The following is a 25657-nucleotide window of genomic DNA, read 5'->3' on the forward strand; positions in this document are numbered from 1 at the left end:
TTCAATAATATAGTAGGGGGTAACATATTTTAGTTGATCCAGTAGCATCATATACTTGTATCGCACGTCCCCGATTCGCGCGCGCGAATCGGGGACGTGCGATACAAGTATATATCGTATATATACAAGTATATATCGTATATATCGATACAAGTATATATCGTATATATCGTGCATGCGCCAGTCAGCTCGTAGGATCGACTGCCCACGTCTGGCTAGCACGGACGCGCGTCTGCGCAAACCGGGTCCAGTCTACGATACTAGTACCTAAAAGATGTTTACATACAATATATATATATATATATATAAAATTAAATTTAGGGTAAAAATCGATATTTATCAATTAGAACCAGTGGTCTAGCATATTAAAGAAAGAATCCGAAGATTAAAATATTTTGTGTTTTGTGTTGAGTTTGATCTGAGAACATAGACTTTTTGTGGAGAATGGCGATTTGACGTCTATATCTAGCATGTTGACTGTCCACTTTTCGTGTTCAGTCCTTAATTGGTATATATATATATATATATATATAATATATATATATATATATATATATTATATATATATATATATATATATATATGTTATATACATCTACATGTATATGGGATCTTTTCTAAAAGAAGGCCAGATTTTTCTAGTTAACTAAACAATTTGAAACTTCGTATACTGGAAACTTACAAAATAAAATTTTCTCAAAAAAACCAGTTGAAATTAACGTTTTCTTTTGACACATTCTACCAGTATACGAAGTTTCAAATTATTTAGTTGACTAGAAAAATCTGGCCTTCTTTTAGAAAAGATCCAATAAGGGAAGTAAGCAGTCATAGAGCTAGCTCATGTCGTCGCGAAAGGAGCGATTCAAAACCTTCTCTCGCCGTACTGGCACCTGCGGTGGGATTGATGAACTTCGTCATCGACGGAGAGAAGATGAAATCGGTGAATATTGATACTGTTTTATTTTTCATATAGAATAGAATTAGTATTGTGTTCGTATCCAACGATAAATACACGTTATTAGTTGCAGCTGTCTAATTAACGATACGCCGCTATAGAACTCTCACTACACCAACTTCAATTACATCATTATTTTCATTAAAATTCTGTCTCAGACTCCTTGTTTTGCGATTATTTTTGTTGATTAATCTACTTTTAACCTTAATCTTTGTATTATTTACTAATTTGTTATATTGTATCAGTAGCCACATTGTGTTAATCGGATCCTATTCAGATAAACTTTAGATTATTATAATATTTGTCATTTAAAACCGTTTTTGATATGGTTCTAGTAAACTATTCCTTTAGTAACTATATCGTTTTGGGTTTGAAGTAGTAATGTTTTCTGTACGTAGAAATGGAAATTGTCAACAATAAAGTAAGAGTTCTTTTCTCAGTGACAGGATACTTTCATTTGCCTGTGTTGACCATATTACCTCCGTGCTGCCATCTATTTACTGATTTTTATAAACATCTTATTTTTCTCGCCTTTATCATTTTCCCTCAGATCCTACCTAATTCTTATACCAAAACATTAATTTCTTACAGCATTTCCACAATTTCTTCTAAATTTCGGTCTTCGCTGAAGAATTTGCGCTTGACTCACTTGTTGCAATAATCAAGATTTACTTCAATATATTGCAATTGACTCGTCACTGTTTTGTGTGGTGGTAAATCTTTGGCATTTTCTGTTCGCAGGCCGGTTTAAATTCTTGGATGGAATGCTTTATGCGTGTTGCTAATGTAATAGGAGAGACATATTTTTGTTACAATTTTCCTAGTTCCTAATCTTCAAGCTTCATACTTTTCTAAACAATTCGAATGAAGTTACTCTTCGTTGCGGTATCGGATTGAGTTCTACAGAAGGCTTTTTTCCCGTCACGCTGTCAATTATAATCATTACTGCCGCGAATATGTTACATGACTCGAGTTTTAACGGGTAAACAATTTATTCAATTTACCACTTGTTTACTGAATAAAATCGCACAGTACCTAATGCTAACTGTGTTTGTCAGTTAACATTTCTTAATTTTTAAGTGTGGTTGTATCTTGTAGTAAACACTTTTATGTAAAGTTATAGTTTATTGTTGTTATTGTGTCTCTCGCGTTGTCAAATATACCTATGAGCAAAAATATATTAGCATTGACTACCCCATCTTTTTTTTTTTCAGGCCCGTTTAATGTCGTTTTTATTTTGAAGATGATAGGGTGTGATTTGAGGGAAATTTGGCTGCTATGTCTATTAATTCGAACGATTATATAGTTTTTTTTCCTTTCACAACCTATAACTGTGATGATATTTAAATTTCTAGCATCATTATCGTCCTTATCGCTATCGCTTTTAACATGCGTTATATGTTTATTATTTATTTGTTTTTTAATGCTGACTGGAGTTTGAAGAGTTCTGCGATAGTACTGTTCATGTGATTCTGTTCCGTATTATCCCATCTGCTATCTTAGATTTTGTTCTACGTGTCTGTAGATCCTGTTTATGCGTGAGCGTTCGAAAATTACTTTTGCATTAATTTGCTTCTTAATATATTAAAAGTGGTAAATCAGAGTTTTGGAAAAAAAAAATTAAAAATGAAGAGTAGTTTGCCATGTGGTATTTTTGTTGGAACCCTTTACATTCAGATTTCGAATCCTGAAGAGTTCAACCTTGTCTTTTATTCTTCCAGGGTTTATAAAATATTTGTTATCAGTATAATTGTGTATACCTGTACCGCAAATTTAAGCCTTGTCCCTTTATGGTATTCAGTTCCAGTTCTTTTTTTTTTCTTCCGAGTTCGAGTCCCACCAAGGTCACCTTTGCGCATTACATCCTTCCAGGGTCGATAGAATAAAGTACCAGTTAAGAACTGGGGTTGATGTTATCGACTCCAGTACTTGACAGGTGCTTTATTTCACGTATCTGACCATAGTATCAATGTTAACCGATTTTAAGAAGTGTAGGGATATTTTTGTCTTGTTTTTCTTATTGATTCATAGAATAAATGCTGGTGGTACTCAATAAATAAATATATAATTACTTGAATTAAGAAGTGTGTTTATTACTAAATTGTCAGATCCCTACTAGCATGGCATCAGCAGTGTGGTTGTTCAGTGGATGTAACTAACATATAGTAACTGATTTAAAAGGTGGGATGAAATCATCAATGGTCATAATTGGTATTGATTGACTAAAAGTTATTGATGAAAGAGAGAAACTAAATTGGGACGATGATTGAGCAGATGCAAGCTTTGGATCCAGATATTAATTCAAGGTACAATGCAAAAATGTTGCTAATAATGGCTAACCAGAAGGTGTCAGATGTGGCACCCAACAAGCAGAAACCTTCATCATGCCAAGTTCATTGCACATAATGTCCTCAACTCTCACAGGATATGCTAACTGCATTAGCTATGTGATTTATAGTCAGTTGCCTCTCATCTATCATCCTGTTTTCCTAGGTGGAAGCAGTTGCAGGACGTCCAGACCTTGGGTCATCTTAAGGATTCTTCCCTCCCTTCCTTAATTCAGCTGCCCCACTTTGCACTGTTGATAAAGCTAGAGAGTCATCCTCTAATGTAGAAAGCATATCAGGATGAATGTCCTTGGGGACTAAACCTATTTTCTGCAGGTACTTGATAACACCACAGAAGTCACTACTAGTTACTTTTGAAGTCTTCTTTGAAGAGTCAGATGTCAGTTTATTTGAAAAGAAACAATGCAATTATTAGTAAGAGTTGAAGTGAATGCATGCAAGATTTCACAGCTGTAGAATTACTCAGCCTATGAACTTTTCAGCCCACCCTTGTAAGTACTAGTTCAAAACAGGAACTGATATAATCGACTGCAGACTGATGTACATTGTTTGAGCATGGTGACTGATTGTTCAGTAATGAGCAGTTGCTATATTATGTAATCCTATAAAAGCCTACACATCTGAAAAGATGAGCAACATAAGCAAATGAAGTGGGGGCTAAAAAAAAAGTTAAAAGGAATGTCAGATGAATAGACAGAATATTAATGGTTTTGAGTTTTCATCAACTAGGTCTGTAATGGATAAACTGATGAGATGGGTAATTAACTATACTTAAGTACAGGGCTGTGATAGAGACAGGATGAAGTTTTTGTGTTTCTGAAAATTAAAATACGTGAACTTTGTGTGTTTATAAAAGATGTGGTTAATGGAATGAAATTAATTTGATATTTTTCTGTTTTAGCAAATTTTGTTTTGAGTCAATTGGTTTTCTGTTGACACTACCATCTTTACTTTTTTTCTTTTGTAGTCATTCGTAAAGAAAAAAGAGACTGGATACTTAATTCTAAACGCTTTCGCTATGATGAACCAACGGATGAGATATCTGAGCAAGAGGTATGATCATAAAGAGGGGCAGTTTTTGAATATTTTTTCTTGTTTTCTGCATTTTACAAGACAATATGGTCATCAAAACCACATCAATTCTGTGCTAATATAGACAGGAATTGTTTGGGGGTTAATTCTTTTTGTTTTTTGTTTTGTTAATGTGTTTGTGTATTGAATACTCTTACTTTCTAAAGTTTGGTTTTTAAAAATTTCAATTTCTCCTGCATTTTTATTTTTCATCTTGGAATGACCATGGTATTAAGAAGTTCACTTGGCAAGTACATTGTTTCAAGTTTGATCCTACTGGGGTCACTTTGAGCAAGTGTCTCTTACTATAGCCTTGAGTTAACTAAGGCCTTCATTATCATCATCATCATCCTTTAATGTCCGTTTTCCATGCTGACGAAATTTGGTTGACTGAAATTGTATGGAAGCCCATCATATATATATATATATATATATTGGAAACAGGTGAGGGTTGTCAACATGAAGGGCATCTGGCCATAAAAAAAATCAACCTCAACAAATTCTGTCTGAACCATGCAAGTATGGAAAAGTGGATGTTGAAATGATGATACGTGTGTTTGCTTTCATAACATTTAGGCAGCACTGACATTTCTTAATGTGCTGTAGCTCAACAGTTCAACATATGAAAACTAGCAGAGTAAGATTCCTTCTTTAAAAGGTTGGCATCAAGAAGGGTTTCTGGCCATGATAATAGAACCTCAATAAGCTTCATCTAACCCATAGCAGCTTGGAAAAATTAGATGTAAAAATTATGCCAATGACAAATTCACCCCAAGTTATTATCTTTTGAGTTAGATTTCAGTAAGATTTTCCATAATTCTTCTATATTTCTTTAATATGAACTTGTATATTATAAATGACAAAATTTTGTGCATTTCTGTATGAAAATATATACATACATAATGGAAACACCTACCATCATAGCATCTGAATTTTGAATATCTACAAAACCGTCTATAGCTTGTTTACTTTTATGATTTTTGATTTATTATTAGTGTTGCCTAATATGTTTTGCTAAAGTTGCTGTTTCTTTGCAGATATCATCAGAAAAAGGTAATTAAAATTCATTAAAATGACAGATCTATCAGACTTTCAAAGAGGTCAAATTGTTGGTGCTCATATAGCAGATGCTAGCGTAACAAAAACAGCCGAAATGTTTGGTGTATCAAGAAGTACTGTCTCAAAAGTAATGACAGCCTTTGAGAAAGAGGGGAAAACCTCCCTGTCGAAACAAAACTCCGGAAGAAAACCAAAACTTTCAGATATGGACTGTTGGACTCTTATGCAAATTGTGAGAAAGGATCACAAAAGTCTAGCTCCCAAAATTACTGCAGGGCTTAATGACCACCTCGAGAACCTAGTTTCCACAAAAGCTGTTCACCGGGAGCTGCACAAAGCTGGATTTCATGGGAGGGCTGCAATCAGAAAACCACTACTTTCAAAAACAAACATTGCAAAGCATTTAGAGTGCAGTAAAAATCTACAGAATTGTTCCTTAGAGCAGAGGAAGAATGTTATTTTCTTGGGCAAGTCATCCTTTACCGTATTTCCAACCGCCAGCCAAGTATACGTGTGGAGACAGCCAAAAGAAGTATTTTACCCAGACTGCCTTCTTTCAACTGTTAAACATGGAGGAGGATCTGTGATGATCTGAGAGGGCTATATCTTGGAAATCCACTGGCCTAATGGTTTCCCTTCATGGCAGATCAGTCAAGACTATTTAAGCATTTTATCTGATCAAATTCATCCTATGGTTGCAGAACTGTTTCCAGAGGGAAACGCAATCTTTAAGGATGATAATGCACCAATTCACACAGCTAAAGTTGTTACTGAATGGCACAAGGAACATTCTAGTGAAGTTGAGCATTTTATCTGGCCACCACATTCCCCAGATCTCAATATTATTGAACATTTATGGTACATTTTAGAAAAACAAATGAGTTGATATCCTTCACCATCATCACTACAAGAACTGGAGACTGATTTAGCTGAAGAATGGACAAAAATACCTTTGGGAACAATTCAAACTTTGTACAAGTTCATACCTCGTAGAATTCAAGCTGTAATTACTGCCAAATGTGGTCCTACCCCTTATTAAGATAAATTTGTTTGAAATTTTAAGGTGTTTTCATTATTTTCTCCATCCCCTGTACATCGAGTTTCTAATTTATGACTGTTGTAAATACTTCTTACCTAGATAACCTTGTTCTTTTCTGTATTTTATGATTCTGAACAACAATCGTCAGTGTGTCTATCTTCCTTTCAGTTAGGCTCCCAACTTTTCTTTTTTTTTTTTAAGTAAATGCTTAGTAATTGTCCGTAATGTTATTAACTGTTTGATGACAAGTATAGCACAAATTTTGATTGAATTGCCATTACATTATCATTGCCAGTGATTTAGCAAATAAGACAGTCACATGGCTATAGCTCACTTATTGACTGTCTTTGTCTAACTGCCTCACTTTCATCATGATTCTGTAACACCTCGTTTTTCCATATTACTTGTTTCAAATTCTAATAGCACTAAGAGAATCAATGTATAGATTACCACATTTTATTGTTTTACATTTTCCTGTGACCATGTCTAATCACTCTCAAAGAATTTATATACTGCACTGTAGATTTTTTTCACACTTAGGCTGTTTCCTCGAGTTATTGTCAATAAATATTTCTGTTATTCATAAACTCTTTAACAAGTCTTAAATTTGTTGGCAGTACATTATTCTAATTTTTCTGTCTTTGGTTATTCGTTCCATCCATTTTTACCTGCCAGTATCTGATAAGACTTCTTTTGCATGATAGGAATGTTCTTAAATATATATTATGTACCCTTTCCTTTTCTAGAACAGTCATTGTTTTTGTTTTACTGCTAGTCTATCTATCTTTGTGTTTATTCCTATAAAAATCTTTTGTTCCTTTTGGAATGTGTAAATTAAAACTATTTCTAAATTATCTTATTGCAGGTGATAGCAGCTACTCAAGATTTGCTGAAGGGCTGTGATAAATGCATAGAAAAATTACAGCTCTTAAGGAGAGCTTTTTCACAAGGATCATTATATATTGATGCATTTTTCAGGTAACAAGTTTTATTTACTTTATATTTAGCACTTTATTTAATCCATATAAATGTGTGTGTGTGTGTGTGTGTGTGTGTGTGTGTGTATGCCATATATACTGTACAGAAGATTTTTAAAAATATTGTTTTAGTTGTAACAAAAAATTGCCATGCATCTAATGTGATCTTACTATGAATGGGATACTGAGGGGGTTTGTCTTATGTGAGAGTGCATTTTATACATGGGCAAATATGGTATCATTTTATCATTATTTGCAGTGATTAGAAGCCTAGTACCTGTTATGAAAATCTGGTCTGCTTTCAAATATATAAAAATGCCACTCTGTTCTATCTTTGTGAAGAAGGAGAGGGTTGACTCAGTTTGGTATTGAATATATTTTAACTGTATCATAGTTATAACAGATGTAACTAAGACACACCAAAACACATTAGTATAACAATACTGTGTGGGGCACTACCACAGTGCCCCACTCAATATTATTAAATATAAGTGAGTTAATTTATGTTGTAGGGAATGTTACTAGGATATGGGCATAATTACTCATGAAATCTTTGTTTAAGATTGATTCTTTTGTAATTGTTATCAGGATTTGTGTATGTGCAAGTGGCAACTTATTATCAAATATCACAATAGAAACTTTACATTCATTCAAAAGATAGTGGGTTTTGGCTAAGGAATATGTTGGTGGCAGTTCACCACACACCTGAAGTTTTATTATACTGGAAGGAATATTTTATTTGGAGACTTGAATAACTGAAGCATATTTATCTTCTCTAAAAGATTCTGATATCAGCAACATGAAATTAAAAACTATCTTGTTTTAAAAATTGATTCTGTTTGGTATTGATAATATTCTTTTAACTGTATCATAGTTATAAAAGATGTAACTAAAACACATCAAAATGTTAACATCAATGTAAATAATTTTGTTTTGTATTTATTGTAGTGTTGAGAATGTATTGCCTTGTTTGGTTGGTTTATTTACTGGTCCAGATCCTGATGTGCAGTTGGAGGCTGCATGGTGCCTCACCAACCTATCAGCTGGAATGCATCACTACACAACTGCCATTGTTAAGATAGCTGCTCCTTACCTCATCACATACCTTAGCAGTAACAATCATTTCTTACAGGTAACAACTCAATGAACTCTATGCTTTCTGCTTTGAGAAGAATATAATATTTAAACTAGCTGTATTTTGTATTTTCTCTTTTATAATATCTATTTTTACTGTTATTTTTTTCTTTCTCCATACTACCATGGGAAGGAAAACTATTGTAAATTTGGATGATCTTGCTACATATATTGATGTAATAAGCTTTCCACACAGCAAACTATTCAACCATTAAGTAGAAGTAGTGTCTGTTATCAGTTTCACCTATTAAAGCTAACAGAATAGTGTACCTTGTCTTGATGAAAATAAAATAGCAGTAACAAAAGTTTGACTTTATAATATTACTAGAAGTATTGCCCGGCGTTGCTCGGGTTTGTTTCGACCCACTGGAATTGGAATTTTTGAAAAGTAAAAATTTTGCATTATGTAGCTTGTTATTCTCTTCAAGTGAACATTTTTCTGCTTGAAATACACCGAAAAGTGGCGACACAGCAGTGAAAAAATCGTAAAAAATAGGGATTTTCATAGAAAAAAGCACCTTTTTGATGTAAATAATTTTTGGTGTTAACATGGTCCGATTTGAATTTTATCTTCTACAGAAGGAAGAGCAACCCTTCTTCTATCATACTCTCAACTTTGGTAAACTTGCGCCACAGGGTCTCGGAGGAGATAGTGTTAGTTGAAGGCTACCAAACCTGCCACACACAGACAACTTCAGCTTTATATAGAGAGAGATAACACACACACATTAATACACATACATACACACACACATGTATGTATGTATATATGTACATCTGTCCACTTCTTGCCATATTTTTATCGTTCACTTCCTACACACACACACACACACACACATTCTTAGCTTACAATTTGTTTCTTTCAACAATTGACAACTGAAGTATGCTCGCTCACCAATGAATACTACCAAAAGGTAGTGACAGATCTGTGTTTCCTTTTTCTTTTTTTTTTTTTTTTTTTTTGAGGATTGGTTTAAGCATTAATAAGAGAAAGTAGCAGAATGTGTGATGTTGAATAAGAGTTGCAGAAAGAGGACAGCGACAGATCTCTGTTTCCTTTTTTTTTTTTTTTGAGGATTGGTTTAAGCATTAATAAGGGAAAGTAGCAGAATGTGTGTGGTAATAGCAGGAGTGAAGCATTTGAAATGAGAGAGGCAAATCGTAAAATATTGAGTTTTCTCAAATATTTGCTTAATTGGGGGTGAAATTGAAAAAAATGTATATGCCATGACCCAATGGAATCTACTTCGAAAAATCATAGGTAAATTCCAATTGAAGAAATTCTATATTGTACAATTGTATAAAAAACAAACTATTTGGGAGGCAGAGAAAATCTGCCTTTTATCATAAGAGATGAACCAATATCTTGATCTTACTGTTGGGGTGAATGTATAATTGTGTGATATCACATGACTATGTATCATGCACTGTGAAGTGGTTGGTGTTAGGAAAGGCATCTAGTTGTAGAAACTAAGCCAAAACAGACAACTGGAGCCTGGTGCAGCAGTCCAGTTTGCCAGCTCCTGTCAAAACTTTACTAATGTTTATTTAGTAAGTCAAAACTTTACATTCTTTATACTAGAAATACCAAATATTTTTACAATGTCTTTCGAAAGATGTGAAAATTTTGAGAAAATATAATATATATTAAATATTGAAATTCATCATAAGGAACAACTCCTGAAAAGTCGCGAAAGCCCAACATGCTAACTTTTATGCTTCGTGTAGTAAACAAATTGAAAATTGAAATGGATCAAAAATGACCCATTAGTACTTGTGTTAAGTAACAAATTAATATTACTTCTATTGTCAAAAATCCAATTCAAGTGGCCTTGTGAACTTTTTGGGAGGGGCACAAGTTAAGGGATAATAAGCTTTGAACTTATTTTTATTTCTTAGTCATAGATATTTTACTTTATTGTGGTAGTATTATTGAGAAAGATAAGAATATCACACTTTCTTAATGACTATCTCGTTATTCAGTGGTCTTGTGATTATGTAAAAAATATCAGTGTTTGGTTAAATAACTGCTATTTCACATGTATTGTTAGAGAAATTATAATTCACCATTATTATCATTTATAGATTTTCTATTCTATATGTAACCTATCCTCAATTGATTATCTATAAGAATATTTGTTTTGTTTGGTACTGAAAAAAAGAAGTATTTGAAGATATAAACTGCATCAGCAGATATTAAAAGGAACGATAAGTGAGAGTAATTAGAATTTGAACTAGCATTTTTCTTGTTGCTGCCTTTGTTAGAATTACACTGAAGCATTAACGAAGTGGGTTTCCTTTTGTGATCTCTTTTTCTTACCATTTTTCTGTTTGGGTTGTGTATGTGCAAAACACTTTAAAAATATAAACATGTATTAACTGGCTCATTCTAGTTTATATGACACTAAAAGTAAATAAAATTTAAATTTGTGACTTCTGGTGGTTTGCTGTGATTGACAAGACCTGCCAGGCTAAGTAAAAATGTGGCTGTCTATGCATACAGATATATCCTCTACACCCCTCTCTCAGCCAGAGATCCTAGTCTTGTGAGCTCGTGGGCACTGGTGCCATGTAAAAGTTCTTGTGTCAATGCCATGTAAATGCACTTGCATTGGAAACAATCTCAGAATATAGATATAAGGTTATTAACATAATATGATCATTTTTATGATCATTTATAGTATGGTGCTAGTTACTCCCAGACATTAACAAAAGAGATGTCTCCTTGATTCTCATTGGGCTCTCAGTTTTTATTCTATTTATATTTACTTGGTTTATTTTTGACAAATATTGTTGGCTGTGTGGTCGGAAGCTTGCTTCTGAGTTCAGTCCCACTGCATGGCACTTTGGGCAAGTGTCTTCTACTATAGCCTTGGGCCAACCAAAGCCTTGTGAGTGGATTTGGTAGACAGAAACTGAAAGAAGTTTGTCGTGTGTGTGTGTGTCTCCCAGTACCACTTGACAACCGGGTCTGGTGTGTTTGGCAAAAGAGATCAATGGAATAAGTACCAGGCTTTAAAGAATATAAGTACTGAGCTTGATTCATTTGACTAAAAAATTCTTCAAAGTGGTGCCTCAGCATGGCCGCAGTCTAATGACTGAAACAGGTAAAAGAAAAAATGGTATGCTGTGCAATCTTTGCTTATTCATCACTAAAGAGAAATAAAGTATAAATATAGTTTTTGATTAGCTTGTAACTTTATGTGTTTTAATTATTTAATGTGTGAATATGAACAGATGTAATGTCCCTTTTAACATTTTAGGATCAGTCTGCCTGGGCTGTTGGTAACCTGGCTGGTGATAGCAAAGAATGCCAGGACCTCTTACATACCCAAGGAGCTGTTTCTCCATTAATAAATCTTCTGCAGGTATTTTTATTTTCTTTCTATGTCATTAATGTATTATTGTAAAGCTTTTACTAGGACATCATTACATAGGAGGATATGAAGAAGTTCCTGGACCAGTTATGTTTAATAGAAAATAACTTATTTACCTAAGTTTTAACATCATCTCCTTCGAAATAGTCACTTTGTGCAGCAATACACCGGTCCCAGCATTCCTGCCACTTTTGGAATCCAGCCTGGAAGTCATTTTCCATAAGTGAATCAAGGACCTTCTGTGGTTCGCTCTGGATCTTAACCCTTTTGGTACCAACCCGACCAAAACCGCCTCTGGCCCTGTAGTACAAATGTCTTGATTTCATAAGTTTTGAATTAAAATCTTCCACCAAACCTTAGTCACAATTTATGTTCCTAACACTAGCTCAATGATAACTAAGTTATTGTACTAAATTCTTAGTTATATTTAAAATTAATTGAACGAAACACAGAGCGTCTCAACAGAAATACGGTAATGAAAGGGTTAACAGTGTTAAAACGGTGACCTTTAAGCTGCATTTACATCTTGGGGAAGAAATAGAAGTCCACAGGTGCTAAATCTGGCAAATAGGGCAAGTGCAGAAGTGATGCTGTGTTGTTTTTGGTGAGAAGCTTGGAGAGCTCGGTGACAGGGTGCATTGTCTTCATGAAGTATCCAATTCTTCACACTTCACCGATCCAGTTGCTTTTGCCGAATGTCCTTCCTCTATGACACTTCAAAACATTGCAGTAGAACTCTTGATTGATGGTCTGGCACTGGGGGATGAATACTTGATGCACAATACCACATTTCCTGGGTTGTTGCTTGTGGCAGATCTTCCAGATCACTCATCATCTTTCAAGGACGTTCTTCTACTTTTGAAGCACCTGTGCCAGTTGAACATTGCGTACGACCCATTGCCTCATTGTCGTAAGCTTGCTGAAGCATGTTCAATATCTCTGTAGTAGACTTCCTAAGTTTAACACAAAATTTCACATTGGCTCTTTGTTCCTGTCCCTGACAAAATTGCAGACTACAGCATACACATGATCACAAAAATACAAATGTCGCAACTTGCGAAGTAAACACTGCAATGTCACTCAGCACACTGCCTCATGAAGATCACTGCTAGCTTTCACTGCGCATGCAACCATGTGTTGCCATCTGTTAGTGACTTCAGAACTAGTCTGGGAACTTTTTGATACCACCTCATGTGTTTCTTTAGCATTTGTGTGTATGTGTCAGAAGAGACATCCAATGTATTTTCACTTCAGGGTATATTTGAGTTTAATGGCTGGGTAATAAGGTTAATGTATGAAGGCTGGTAGAATGAGTATCATAAGTTGCATAAGCTTATATTCAAGGTGTGTTGGGTGCCGCTCACATGTCATATAAGAACAATTAAAAGTAAATCAGTATTTGTAATTTTACAATTTCTTATGAATGCTCATGAAGTATAATATTTGTTCTTTTGTTTGTTCCCTAGTCAGTCTTGGTCAAACAGACCCTGGATTGAAAGCATTCCATTTGTGCTCATCTATATTTTTGTTTATCAGGGCCTATGTTGTGCAATGTATTTTTCTTTATTTGCTACTGTTTCTAGGTCAGATAATCTCTTAGAAGCTTATTAATAGTTGTAGTAAGCTGTTACTGCTTACATTAGACTCTAATATCTCGCAGCATATAGAAACTGAAAGTATAGTATGGTATGCTGTCAAGAATATGAAGAATGTGAGGATCATAACCACTACCACTATAATAGGATAGCAGAGAAAACTTGTAGTCAGTGTACAGTTGAATAGCCTCTTAATTGACTGTTGTTTTGATGTTATGATTATTATTATTATTTTTTTTGCAAACTGTTGTTGTTTATCAAAACAGATGTCCTGTTGGAATAATTCCATTCACAAAATTAAGAATACAATATATAACTCTTGATAGTCTAATTTACCTTACTGTAAATAAGTATTATCATGTAAGCAACAACTGTAATGTGTTGTTACATTTCAGTTTTATTCTCAAATTTTTTTTTGGGCCATTCAACTTTTCTAAATTCAGTTAGAAAAATACTATAGTGGTGGAAAGAACATTGTATGTTTCAATTATTGCTACATTTGTCTTTAGTACACTTGCATGTTACATCTCATGGTTTTTATCACAGTCTTTATCTGAAGATAGAATCTAGTACATACTGTTAGAATGAAGGATTTGATTTTTGGATCTAATTAGTTACACTCATTGTAGAGTAGATTTACAAATATTTTGGATATCTCCAAATCCTAGAACATTTAATACATTGTATCAAGCTGGCACATCAAACTTAAATGGCTGTGTGTTTAAAAAGTTTGCTTTGTAACCATATGGTCTTTGATTCAGCCCAACTGCATAGCACCATGGGGTGTCCAATCCCTCAAGAGTGAAATTGGTATGAAAGCCCATTGTGTATATGTACATGTGTGTGTGTGTGCATGTTGTCATTTTCACTCTTTTACATGAGAATGTTTGAATAGAAAATGGTAATATGAGGTTTATATTCTTTGTGAACCATACGTCCTGTAGCTCAGCTCTTTTGAAATTTAGTTGAATCAAAAAAAAAACAGGTAAGGTTTGATAACAGGAAGAACATCTTGTAAAATATGCTTAGTTCTTTCTGTTTTTGTATGTACCTGTGGTATGTGTCACACTTCGAAGGAAGAGGTAAAAAGTTAAAGGGAGAGGTACAAAGAAAAAGAGCAATAAAAGGTGTTAAGCAAATTAGGTGAGTGGCAAAGCGGGAGAGAGGAGAGGAATAGAAGCAGAGGAGGTATAGTTGAAGTGAGAGGCAAAGAAGAGGAAGTAAGAGAGAGAGGGGGGAGTGTGATGGCACTGAGAGGTAAGAGAAATATGTGTTAAATGCAGGAGGACAGTTAGCGGCAAGGAGACATAGGGGAGGGAGGAGAAAAAGATTTAGATAGATAGATTGAGTGAAGGAAGGGTGTGGATAGACAATAATAGTGCAAGACAATGGAACCATTCTCATACAGAAAACGTTGGAAAACTTTTCATTTTCGACGATATATGATAATTGCAAAAAGAAATATTGCCTATCTATCTGTCTTACAGTTATTTTGTCTGCCTCTCTCTCTCTCAGCAAATAGTTGTAGATGTTACTGTTACTTTCTACAGTATTTTCAGAGTAGACTGATGCATAGATACATACACATATTGTTAAATTAAAAGCGGGAGAGAGGAGGGACACAGGAAGTGAGAGAGACAGTAGATACATAGATCGAAAGAAAAGTTGATACATGAATGCATAGACATATTGTTAAATCAAAGACAAATAACTACAGCTAATATTAGATGTCACTTTCACTTTTCATTATCACATGAGGATAAAATTAACTTGCAAGTGGCCGAGTATTCCACAGACATGCATACCATTAACGTAGTTCTCAGAGAGATTCAACCTCACACAGAATATGACAAGGCTGGCCCCTTTCAGTTACAGCTACAACTCATTTTGGCCAGCTGAGTGAACTGGAGCTAGATAAACCTTCAAGTGGTGGAAAGAAAATGAAAAAGATCCTATATAGGGGCAGGAAAATCTTTTTAGTCATTAGGGTCACTATTGGTGTTAATCCATTCCTAACAGTGGCATTTGTAGGTGTCACAGATCTGGAGGCCAAGCCCTCCCCCCCCCCTCGATAAACACCAATGCACAGGCTGTTGTTATCAAACTGAGCGTGAATTGAGGGCAAAATCACTACACAACGGAATAGCAATTATTTTGTCTTAGCTTTCACTGCTTATTCTAAACATATGACATTTTTGCCTTACAATATGGAACATTTCCTTTTCTCTCACACTTTCTAAAAAATGGCACACTATTGCTTATGACGATGAAGTTCCTGTTTATCTGATCAATGGAATTGTCTGCTCATAAAATTAACACACAAGTGGCTGAGTACTCTACAGACATGCATACCATAGCATAGTTCTCAGGGAGATTCAGCCTCACACAGAATGTGACAAGGCTGAACCCTTTGAGTTACAGCTACATCTCATTTTTGCCAGCTGAGTGGACTGCAGCAAGGTGAAGTAGAGTACCTTGCTCAAGAACACAGCATGCCACTGGGAATTGTGGGCCGAATACTCGTAACCACTGAGCCACACACCTTCACTCTTAATAGAGAAAAGGAGTGAAGCGATACAGACAGAGAAAGGAAAGCTTCAGTCATTTAAAATGACAACTAGACAGAAATACAATTCATCTTTTCTAGCTTCTTTACTTTTAACAATGAAGAAAAGGGAAAGACATTTAGAAATGAATAGAGGGAAAGTCTTTCAGATGTTTACATTTTCATTCTGGGAATTCTAGAATGATTGACTGTTAGTTCTCTCTTTCCTCCCACTCCCAGTACTTATTCGCCTTCTTTCATAGTTCTTCATGCCTTTTAGTTGAGGGGAAAGACCATGTTTTTTTTTTCAGGCACGTTTAACGTTTCCTCTACAAACTACAAACAAGCCCCCATTATTTCTGTGTGTGTGTTTGTTCCTCCACCATCACTTGACAACAGATGTTGGTGTGTTTGTGTTCCCATAACTTAGCTGTTTGGCAGAAGAGACTGATAGAATAAGCACCAGGCTTACAGGGAATAAGACCAGAGGTTGATTTCTTAACTAAAGGGTGGTGCTCCAGCATGGCCACAGTCAAATGACTGAAACTAGTAAAAGAATAAAAGAATACTAGAAGAATGTTCTGTACACTAAACCAAGAAGGTTCTTTGAATATGTACGATGTATTTTAAGGTTAATATAGTAATTCTATTTATGTTTGCGTAGCTGAGATATTTTGGTTGGATTATCGAGTTATCAGTTTTACACTTCTTACTTTATTCCGTAGGTGTCACAATATAGAAACATTTCTCATGGTACCAGCACACAATTTACAGATGCTTACGTTTTTTATGTTTTCGATGAAGTTTTCACGGCTCCAGCTAGTCATAATTTTACTAATGCTGACAGTACCTTTCATCTTTCTGATGATGGTAAAACAGTATCAGTCAAGTACTACAGTTGATTTAATGGGCTGTATATGCTCTCCCAAAGTTTGGGGCAGTGTTTGTTGAATCTTTAGTCAGATAAAATGTTTTGTGGTATTCACTTACATTCTGAGTTTAAATTTCACCAAAGTCAATTTTGCCTTTCATCCTTTTGTGGGTTATTAGGTTCAATTAATCAACTTAATCCGCTCTCTCTAAAATTAGTGATCTTGTGTTTATATTAAAAATCATTATTGTTATTTTAAATCCAAACTATAATTGTTTTTAAATTGCTGTCTTCAGAGTTATAATTGATATGTTAACATGCAATATTTAAAATGAAAAAGAAACGACTGGATTCAATATGTATCAAGTTAAATATCATTAACTATTCAATTTCAGTCACCTGTGCCTTCTGTTGTCCAATCAGCCTCTTTTGCTCTCTCTAACCTTGCCAGAGAAAATCCAAGCATACAAAGGTATTTATGAACAAAACAGATTGAAGATTTTATGTTTAATTTCAGTTCTTCCTACTCATGATTTCATTTGAAACATTTCTATCAAAATGGTATATTTTCACACTTAGCATAATTTGATGGTTTCTTTCATTTTGTAGTATCACCATCATCATAATTTAATGTCCTTTTTTTTTCATGCTGGCATTGGTTGGACTCAACATTTATATTGCTAATGAAACCCTGTGGCTATTTTGGTGACATTTTAATAATAATTTGCAAATTATACTGCTTCAATTATTGATTTGGCATCACTAATTTCCAGTCCTTATCCTATCCAAACACCCCCTCTTTTAAAATGTGAGTAGTCTTGAACAAGAAACCTACTTTACTCCAACCCTTTTCTCTCGTACTTTATAATAATAATAATAATAATAATAATTGTGTACAGTGCTCAGGTGCACTACAACTCATCTAAAGTGTATATATAATCAGGTGTAGTTTCGGCGGATTTCGGAAAGCATGAGGGCCTTAAAGGATGCAGTGTCATGGCAGTCAACAACTGACGCAGGCAGTTTATTCCATGCTTCAGCAACTCTGAGCGTGAAAAAATGTTTCCGAAAGTCATGGGAGCTGTGTTGTTTTCTGACTTTGTAGGCATGTCCACGTGTGTTAGACACATGGAGATCAAAAAGGTGTTCAGTGTTGTTGTTGGTGAGGTGGTTGATAACCTTGTGGGTGTTTACCAAGTCCGTCGCCAGACGCCGGAGCTTCAGTGAATCCATGCCCAGGGAAATAAGGCGCTCAGAATATGGTAGGTGTCTGATGGAGGGTATGCGTTTGGTTGCACGTCTCTGAACAGATTCCAGGAGGTCAATGTTCTGAGCAAGATAGGGATTACAAACTGATGATGCGAATTCCAAGTGTGGTCGTACCATAGCTGTATACAGTTTTAAATAGATGGCTGGAGAGCGGCTAACAAAAGTCTTGCTGAGTGATGCCAAGACACCCTCGGCCTTATTTATCTACTTATTTTCCTAGCATAAAGTTCCCCCTCCCCACTCATGGTTTGTAGTCTTGCAAGCTGCATGACTATCTCATTTGTGTTAGTAGCATGTTAAAAGCACCCAATTCACACTGTAAAGTGGTTGGCATTGGAAAGAGCGTTCAGCTGTAGAAACCATGCCAAACAGTTCTTGGGCCTATCCTGTCAAAATTTTCAGCTCATGCCAGCATGGAACATAGACATTACATGATGATGATGATGGAAAATATCTGATTTAATTATTAAGGCAATTGTTTATTACACTGTTAATATGAATGATTTGCAGTTATTTTACCAGCTGATTCTTTGTTTTATTTTATTGTAGAACGATGCTTGATAATAACATATTATCCAACATCATTCCTTTCTTGCATATTCATTTCAACTCCTTTGATATTTTGTGTGAACTTGGTTGGGTATTAACTTACCTTACTGCCAGGTAAGTTTCCATTAGTACTTATGCACTTTTTTGTGTGGTTTTCAGTATAAATTGTAAATTACAGTTTTGATCAAGTCAGTTTAAGATGTTTTAGCTATTTTTATTCTAATCTACTTTGTTTGCATTGATCTTGAACTTAAAAATATAAAAAAAATCTACCACTTTCAAAACTTCTTCATCAGTTTGAGGCCTTTGTAATTCCATACCTGTGAAACATCTCTTTTAAGTTTATGTTGAAGATGATAATGTTTGGCCAGTTATGAGGATTACACCTACCTGATCAGCCAGCCAACATGGGAGGCTTCTGTTTTTTTTTTTTGCTCAACTTGTTAAAAAAGCAGCCTAATCTTCTCCAAATCATTCACTATCATCTTAAATAAGAATAGAAAACATTGGATTATGTAATCTTGTATACCTTTGGGATGAACACAACCAGTGGCTAAACAGCAACAACTTGATTAGTTAAATGAGTAACTAGTGGACATGTATATGCATGCATACTATCCTTTCTAATACTTCTTTGTAATCTTTGGAAACAATTTACTTTGCAGTAGTGAATATGTTGATGAGCTTGTAGCTATTGGACTTCTTACAAGATTGCTAAATCTGCTTGACAATTATGCTGCTGAAGAACAAAACAATGGACAGGTTAGTTTGGATTTTTACTGAATGTTATATACTGAGGAGGAAAATTATTCATTTCTAGGGTTTATTTTACAACCTGTATCTATAACTACTTCCTAATCTAGCTTCCTTTCTCCAAATGTTATATAGCTTCAAGCAAATTTATTCTTGATATCTTAAGTCTAAGTTTGTTAACCTAAGCATATTTACTTTTCAGTGAATTGATCTTTATTTTTTCACTGATTTTCATCATTGTACTGTGTCCATACTGGGATACTATATTCAGAAGTTTAATTGATTTTATTGAGTTTGGTACTCTAGTATTTATTTTATCAATCTCTTATTTATCAATGAGCTAAGGCAGACAAAATATCATGATATTTTTGCTCAATACACTGATTCATCTGCCATCCCCTTTATTAATATATATAGATATTTGTGTGTGTTTGTATATATGCTCACATAGATAGTTAAGAGGAATTGGCAGAATTATTAAAGTGTTAGATAGAATATTTTTCAGTATCTATTTTGACTTTCTGCTCTGTGTTCAATCTTGCTAAAGTTAGCTTTTCCTTCCATCTTAGTAGGATCGATAAAAAAAAGTACCTTTCCATGGCAGTGGATTGATAGAGTTATTTTAGTGCCAGATAAGAAGCCTTGTCGTATCTATTCCAACCTTTTATGTTCAGTTTCACTTCAACAATTAGTGGCAATGAGATTCTGTCATTTATATATTTTTTGCTGTTTTACTATTGAAAAAATTATTAATAACTGACAGAAAGACCTGATTGTATTTGTAGAGATTTTTGTAATGTGTTGTATGAAGTATTTCTCAAATGAATTCTCTACTTCACATGATTATTGAAATGTAGTTTATTAATAATAGACTATCTTATTTTGTCAGTTATAATTGTCAATAGTTATTTCAATTCACTTGTGTTACTAATGTTGTTAAATAAGGCATGGATCATCCCTTATAAATTTCCTTTATAAATCTATAAAAACGATTAGATATTGATTGGCTGTTAGATGGTTAAAACAGTAGGGTTGATTTAGATGGTGTAAAGTATTTAATTCTTAATTCAAATTTTGTTAGATTCATCTGTATATTTGTTTAGGATTTGTAGAGGTGTTGGTCATAGGGAAGTAATTTGATCAATTATATTTCTTTCTTTTATAAGAATGAGTCTTGTACCAAATGAAAAGAAATTGCAAATATTATTGTTGGAAGAGATCTTCCAAAAATGCTACATTTTTTGGGCAAATAAATAAATCCCCTACTAATGTTATTGTGAATATGTTTATTGTTGCAGGTGATAACTCCTTTGTTGCGGGCAGTGGGAAATATCTGTGCTGGACAAGATGAATATAGTGTACAAGCAGCCAATGATCCTGACTTCTTCTCATCACTAAATGCCTTCCTTCACTCCAAACACCGGCATATTATCAAAGAAACATTGTGGGTTCTTTCTAATATGGCAGGTTAGTATCTTTTTCTCTAATTTCTGCTTAAGAAATAGGCTCTTTTTTTTCTTTTGGTCCTCTGATAGACGGTTTTTTTTTCAACATGTGTAAATTTTAGGTCTGTCAACTAATGTAAATGTAGCACTTTCAACACTAAGAATACATAAAATGATGTGAAATTAGGTCGCAATTTGTGACTAAAGAAAGATTAAGTGAAAGGTAGAATCCACTGATAAACATTGACTTCAGATAGCCTTCATTTATTGTGTCTGTTTTTTATGCTGACTAGAGTTGACCATGTGTACAATACATTTTTCATATCTTGATTTTTTAATTGATTTCATATTACTATGATCAGATCCACTTCATTAACTATTGTATTTAATTCTGTGCTACTTTCTCCAGCTAACTTACACTAAACCTCCAAAGATTATACTATTGTACTGCAAGTTCACAGTTGGTATAGCTCTTTTGTTTCTTGTTTCACTGACAACACACTTTAGTAAATGGTTCTTTATATTCTGTTAACTGTCAATATAAACAACCTCAATAGCCTTATTTGGTAAAACATTCCATTCATATATAATTTGGCTGGATGGATACTGGGAAACAAGATCTTAAATCCACACTAGATAAAAGATGTAGTAAAGCTGGCAATAATGCTGCTTAGTGATCAAGTTTATTACAGAATATTGATTGATGATAATTCATAGCCATAGAAAAAAATGTGTCCAATTTAGTAATGTGATAGTAATACCAGCAATAAATTAAATGTGAAAACAAGAACCAACAAGAAGAGAACTTTTATGTGATATCAACATCTGATGTCTGAGGCCTAAACTTAAATTATTCTGTTCTATTTAATGAAAACAATGGTAAATCAGCATCATAATTGTCCAAAACAGTTGTTTGTTTCTTTTTCAAAAATGTAATTTTTTTCTTCCGATTACTATTTAAAGTTATTTATTTCTATTGCTTTCATTTTTATATTTTTCTTCTTTTTTCATAGCTATTGCTGATGTTTCAATGAGAATTTTGCATTCAGATCTTCTATCATCTGTAACTAAGCTTCTGGTGTCTACTTTTGACATTCGAATTGAAGTAAGTTCTTTAAAATATAGTTTAATCATTGACCTACATTGTCTACATTTTCTCTGTGGACCTTTTCAGATCCATAATTGCTACCATATATCTGTTGGTACATTAACTTGTGTAACTCAATGTATTGAACTTTGAAGATAACCTTTGCTGACACAAGTTCCTAAGTTTTTGTTTCTCATTACTGGATCTATTTCTAGTAATATAAGTTTAATTGCCATAATTTCCTCTTTGCCTCTCATGCTCCAGAAAATCAGACTATGCATGTATTACGATTAATTCTGCTACTAACCTACCTCCTTGTCATCAGTAATTTTATTATAGTAATCTCTCTTGTATTAATCTTCAGGTTGTTTATCTGCTGTGTAACCTGGGTAGCCATTCTTCCAGTCATTGTTCAATATTGGCTCCTTTAAAGATTATTCCACAGATGGTTGTAATGTTGAAATCATCAGACCTTGAATCTCTTAGTCTTGCTCTCTTTTTCTGTGAGATGATGTGCCGACTGACAGATGAGGTAATTATTTATCTAATCTTCCTTTGCTGGATATTCTATAGACTTTTGGACAGTTAATCTATAGTTACAGACTTTTATGTACATGTATGAAGGGCAAATCAACCTAGATAAACCCACTTCTTCCTATGTTGTATTCATATAGAGAGTTGCATTAGTATCTTTTATTTGCACGTCATCGAGATGTAACTTCACTAAGCCGTTTGAAATCTTTGACTTTTTTGTATTTAATTTATTTTTCTGTATTTAATAATTTATTTACTGAGAAAAAATATCTATGCTTAAGGACAGAGAAAAATATCACTAACAGAATTTCAACATTTCTTTAACGAGCTTGTCCTCCATTTTAACCATCCAGCAATTTTGCAATGATGGAATTGAAGATAGATGTTGAGTTTGTGTATTGAAAAAATCTCTTTGAGACATGTATGCAAGCCTGTTTTGATTCCCAGCTTAAGCTGATTTATTTTTCTATTAATGGTAATTGCTCAAAGAATGGTACAAATGCCAAAACTCATATTTCTCCTCATATAATCTTTAGTTTCATTTCTATTTTAAAAGCATTATTGAAAGTTAAGTTTAATGTGATTTGAACTGAGAAAGTTTTTCAATTCTAGTTTTGTTACTTTTATCATCATTCTTTATTGTTGTTATATTAATGTTATTTTATTGTTGTCACTGTTTTTCATCAGTATGACATCTGATTCTAGCTAAAGTTTTCATTATATACCCAGGGTCAACAACAGTTTGAAGAATGTGGTGGGATTGGTTATCTTGAAGGTCTGGAATACCATTCCAATGAAGCAATTCAGACTCAAGCTAATGAAATGCTGGAGACCTATTTCTTTCTTGGGGATGAAGTAAGAATAGTTTCTTGTTTTTGAAATCCATTTGAAAAGGACATATTTGCCTTACATGATATTTGAAAATAACTTCACAGATTTTTTTCTTTTCTTGTTTGAAGAATCATAAAAGCTATGAAGTGATAAAAGGTCTTTTAAACTACAAGTTATATAAAAAAATTTAAAGCTAATAGTTACTTGATCTACATGTTTGTTTTTGGAAATTTGGTTGCTGGTAAAATATGTTGAGTTGCATGTTGGATTGTTTACAATCTGATGCATAAAAAAAAGCTGTAAGCTACAATTTGGTGTTGCTTAAATCCAATTATTGACAAAAACCAATTGCATAGCATGGTTGTTTGTTTTATTAAAATCACTGGCAAGGAAGGTGCACATGTCCTGCTTAATTTTCAACTCATTATGTGGATAGTAAGTGATCCATTTGCTGCAGAATAAAGTTCTTTATACTTTCTAGGTTTACATTCTGTGTCAAGATCCTTGTTTAGTTAGAATCAATTTGTGCTTTTCACACTTCAAAGTGAAAGGTATAGAGAAAAAAAGATAGATAAAACAGACTCGCACTCTTGCATTATTATAAGAAAATTATAAGAATCATATCCCAGAAATTAATTGGTTTGTATGAGTTTCTGGTGAGTGTCACAGCAGAGGGTAAAAACTAACTATTAAACCCAGCACATCATGATGATACACAGTGATATTGAAGAAATCAGAGAAAAAACTGTCACATGATCCCTTGACTTATTAGAAATAATAGCCAAATTTCCTTCAAATCACACCATATGACCTCAGAAAGGGAAGAACACACTGAATAATGTAGTCCTTGATACATTATATTTGAGAAAAGATGAGATCGTCATGGCTGGAACTCTGTTGGAGTGAAAATAACTGAAATATATGAAAAGACTGAAAATATATATTTTATCTCTAAATAGAAATGTTAGTAAACTCAACACTGATCATAGTAGTTACCTTTGGAACCTGCAAAAAATTAAAAGTAAAATAATCCCTGATATGATTTAGATCCAAGACACTGATACTATAATCTAAATATTCTAAATTAGTCAATTTGGATGTCTAGTCTTCTCACCTGTTCTGCTGTTCATAGCTGTTTAAATAATGTTGTATGACTTATTTAGCAATGGTAGGCTTGTTTACTTTACTATAAATGAGCATCATTTTTTCATGGATCAAATCAATATATTATTTTCTTGTATGTATACATTTTCAGTCATACTTCTATGAGCTGATAGTTGCATTCCTTGAAATAATAGAAATTTGTTGTGTTGGAGGAAGTACTTTTAGATGTCTCTAGATTTCAAATATTATTATACAACTTGGACAGATTAATGATTTTTTTTTTATGAACTATGTCTTTTGCTAAATATAATGTTTCTGCTTTTCCTTTTAGAATGTTGACCAGGAACTTGATGAATTTCAACAACATTGATGTAGGATTTCTGAGAAGATATATCCAAAAGAATGTAGACGCATAAAGTTTACATATCTGGACACATAACATGCACATACATGCGAAGCACTCAAACATAGCATATGCATATAATTTATAAACATCACACACACACACATACACACACATACATGTATGTATAAGAATATATATATATATATATATATATATATATATATATATATATATATATATATATACAGCTTTATGTTTGTGTGTATAAATATAATTATATATTAAATGATATATATATTGTTTACGCCATAAGAATTAAGAGACATAAATTAAATAATTTTAACAAATCATTTTAATGTGGTTAGATAAAGCTATAAATAATAGCATGTGTATATTAAGTTAAAAAATCCCTTGGACTTTTTCCATCACAGGGTTTTTTTAACCCAATATTTACATGATATTACTTAGCTTTGTCTATTTTGAGTTCCAGTGTTAAAATTTATATACACTTATATACCTACCCTTCATGTAATGGAAACAACCTCATACCCATTTGTCTTATATTTCCAGCAAGTGCTCACTTGGTAACCAGGTACACACCTTTGGCTGGCACTCTGAGAGTCTCCTTAGTAGTGAAAATCACTGCTTTACATTATAGAGAGATGTGTTTTTCCAGCTGTAGTGATGACAACCTATTTAGGGCAGCAAAAAAAAAAACAGGTACAGTGCAGTTGGGATACTTTACTCCTTGAAGACAACCTCTCTAGT

At 33.7% G+C, this 25657-nt stretch overlaps 1 protein-coding gene across 1 annotated transcript; it reads left to right on the forward strand.

Moving 5' to 3' along the window:
- The first annotated feature begins 813 nt into the window (after positions 1 to 813).
- Positions 814 to 25062, forward strand: LOC115217812 (importin subunit alpha-9-like). Its single transcript, XM_029787498.2, has 13 exons — positions 814 to 940; positions 4271 to 4356; positions 7338 to 7450; positions 8398 to 8581; positions 11847 to 11951; positions 17367 to 17443; positions 18790 to 18903; positions 19455 to 19551; positions 20841 to 21009; positions 22001 to 22092; positions 22439 to 22606; positions 23338 to 23463; positions 24875 to 25062. Exons 1-13 carry the CDS (start codon positions 841 to 843, stop codon positions 24911 to 24913), a joined length of 1470 nt encoding a protein of 489 aa, XP_029643358.1. The 5' UTR covers positions 814 to 840; the 3' UTR covers positions 24914 to 25062.
- Positions 25063 to 25657: the final 595 nt, after the last annotated feature.

The sequence above is a fragment of the Octopus sinensis genome, linkage group LG1, assembly GCF_006345805.1.
Source record: "Octopus sinensis linkage group LG1, ASM634580v1, whole genome shotgun sequence".
In the NCBI taxonomy this organism is placed as follows: Eukaryota; Metazoa; Mollusca; class Cephalopoda; order Octopoda; family Octopodidae; genus Octopus; species Octopus sinensis.

Excerpts from the sequence above, each read along its gene's own strand:
- LOC115217812 (XM_029787498.2), top strand. The coding sequence starts at position 841 with ATGTCGTCGCGAAAGGAGCGATTCAAAACCTTCTCTCGCCGTACTGGC. Across the intron at positions 941-4,270 it reads ACGGAGAGAAGATGAAATCG|TCATTCGTAAAGAAAAAAGA; the intron begins GTGAATATTGAT and ends TTTCTTTTGTAG. Across the intron at positions 19,552-20,840 it reads AAGAACAAAACAATGGACAG|GTGATAACTCCTTTGTTGCG; the intron begins GTTAGTTTGGAT and ends TTATTGTTGCAG.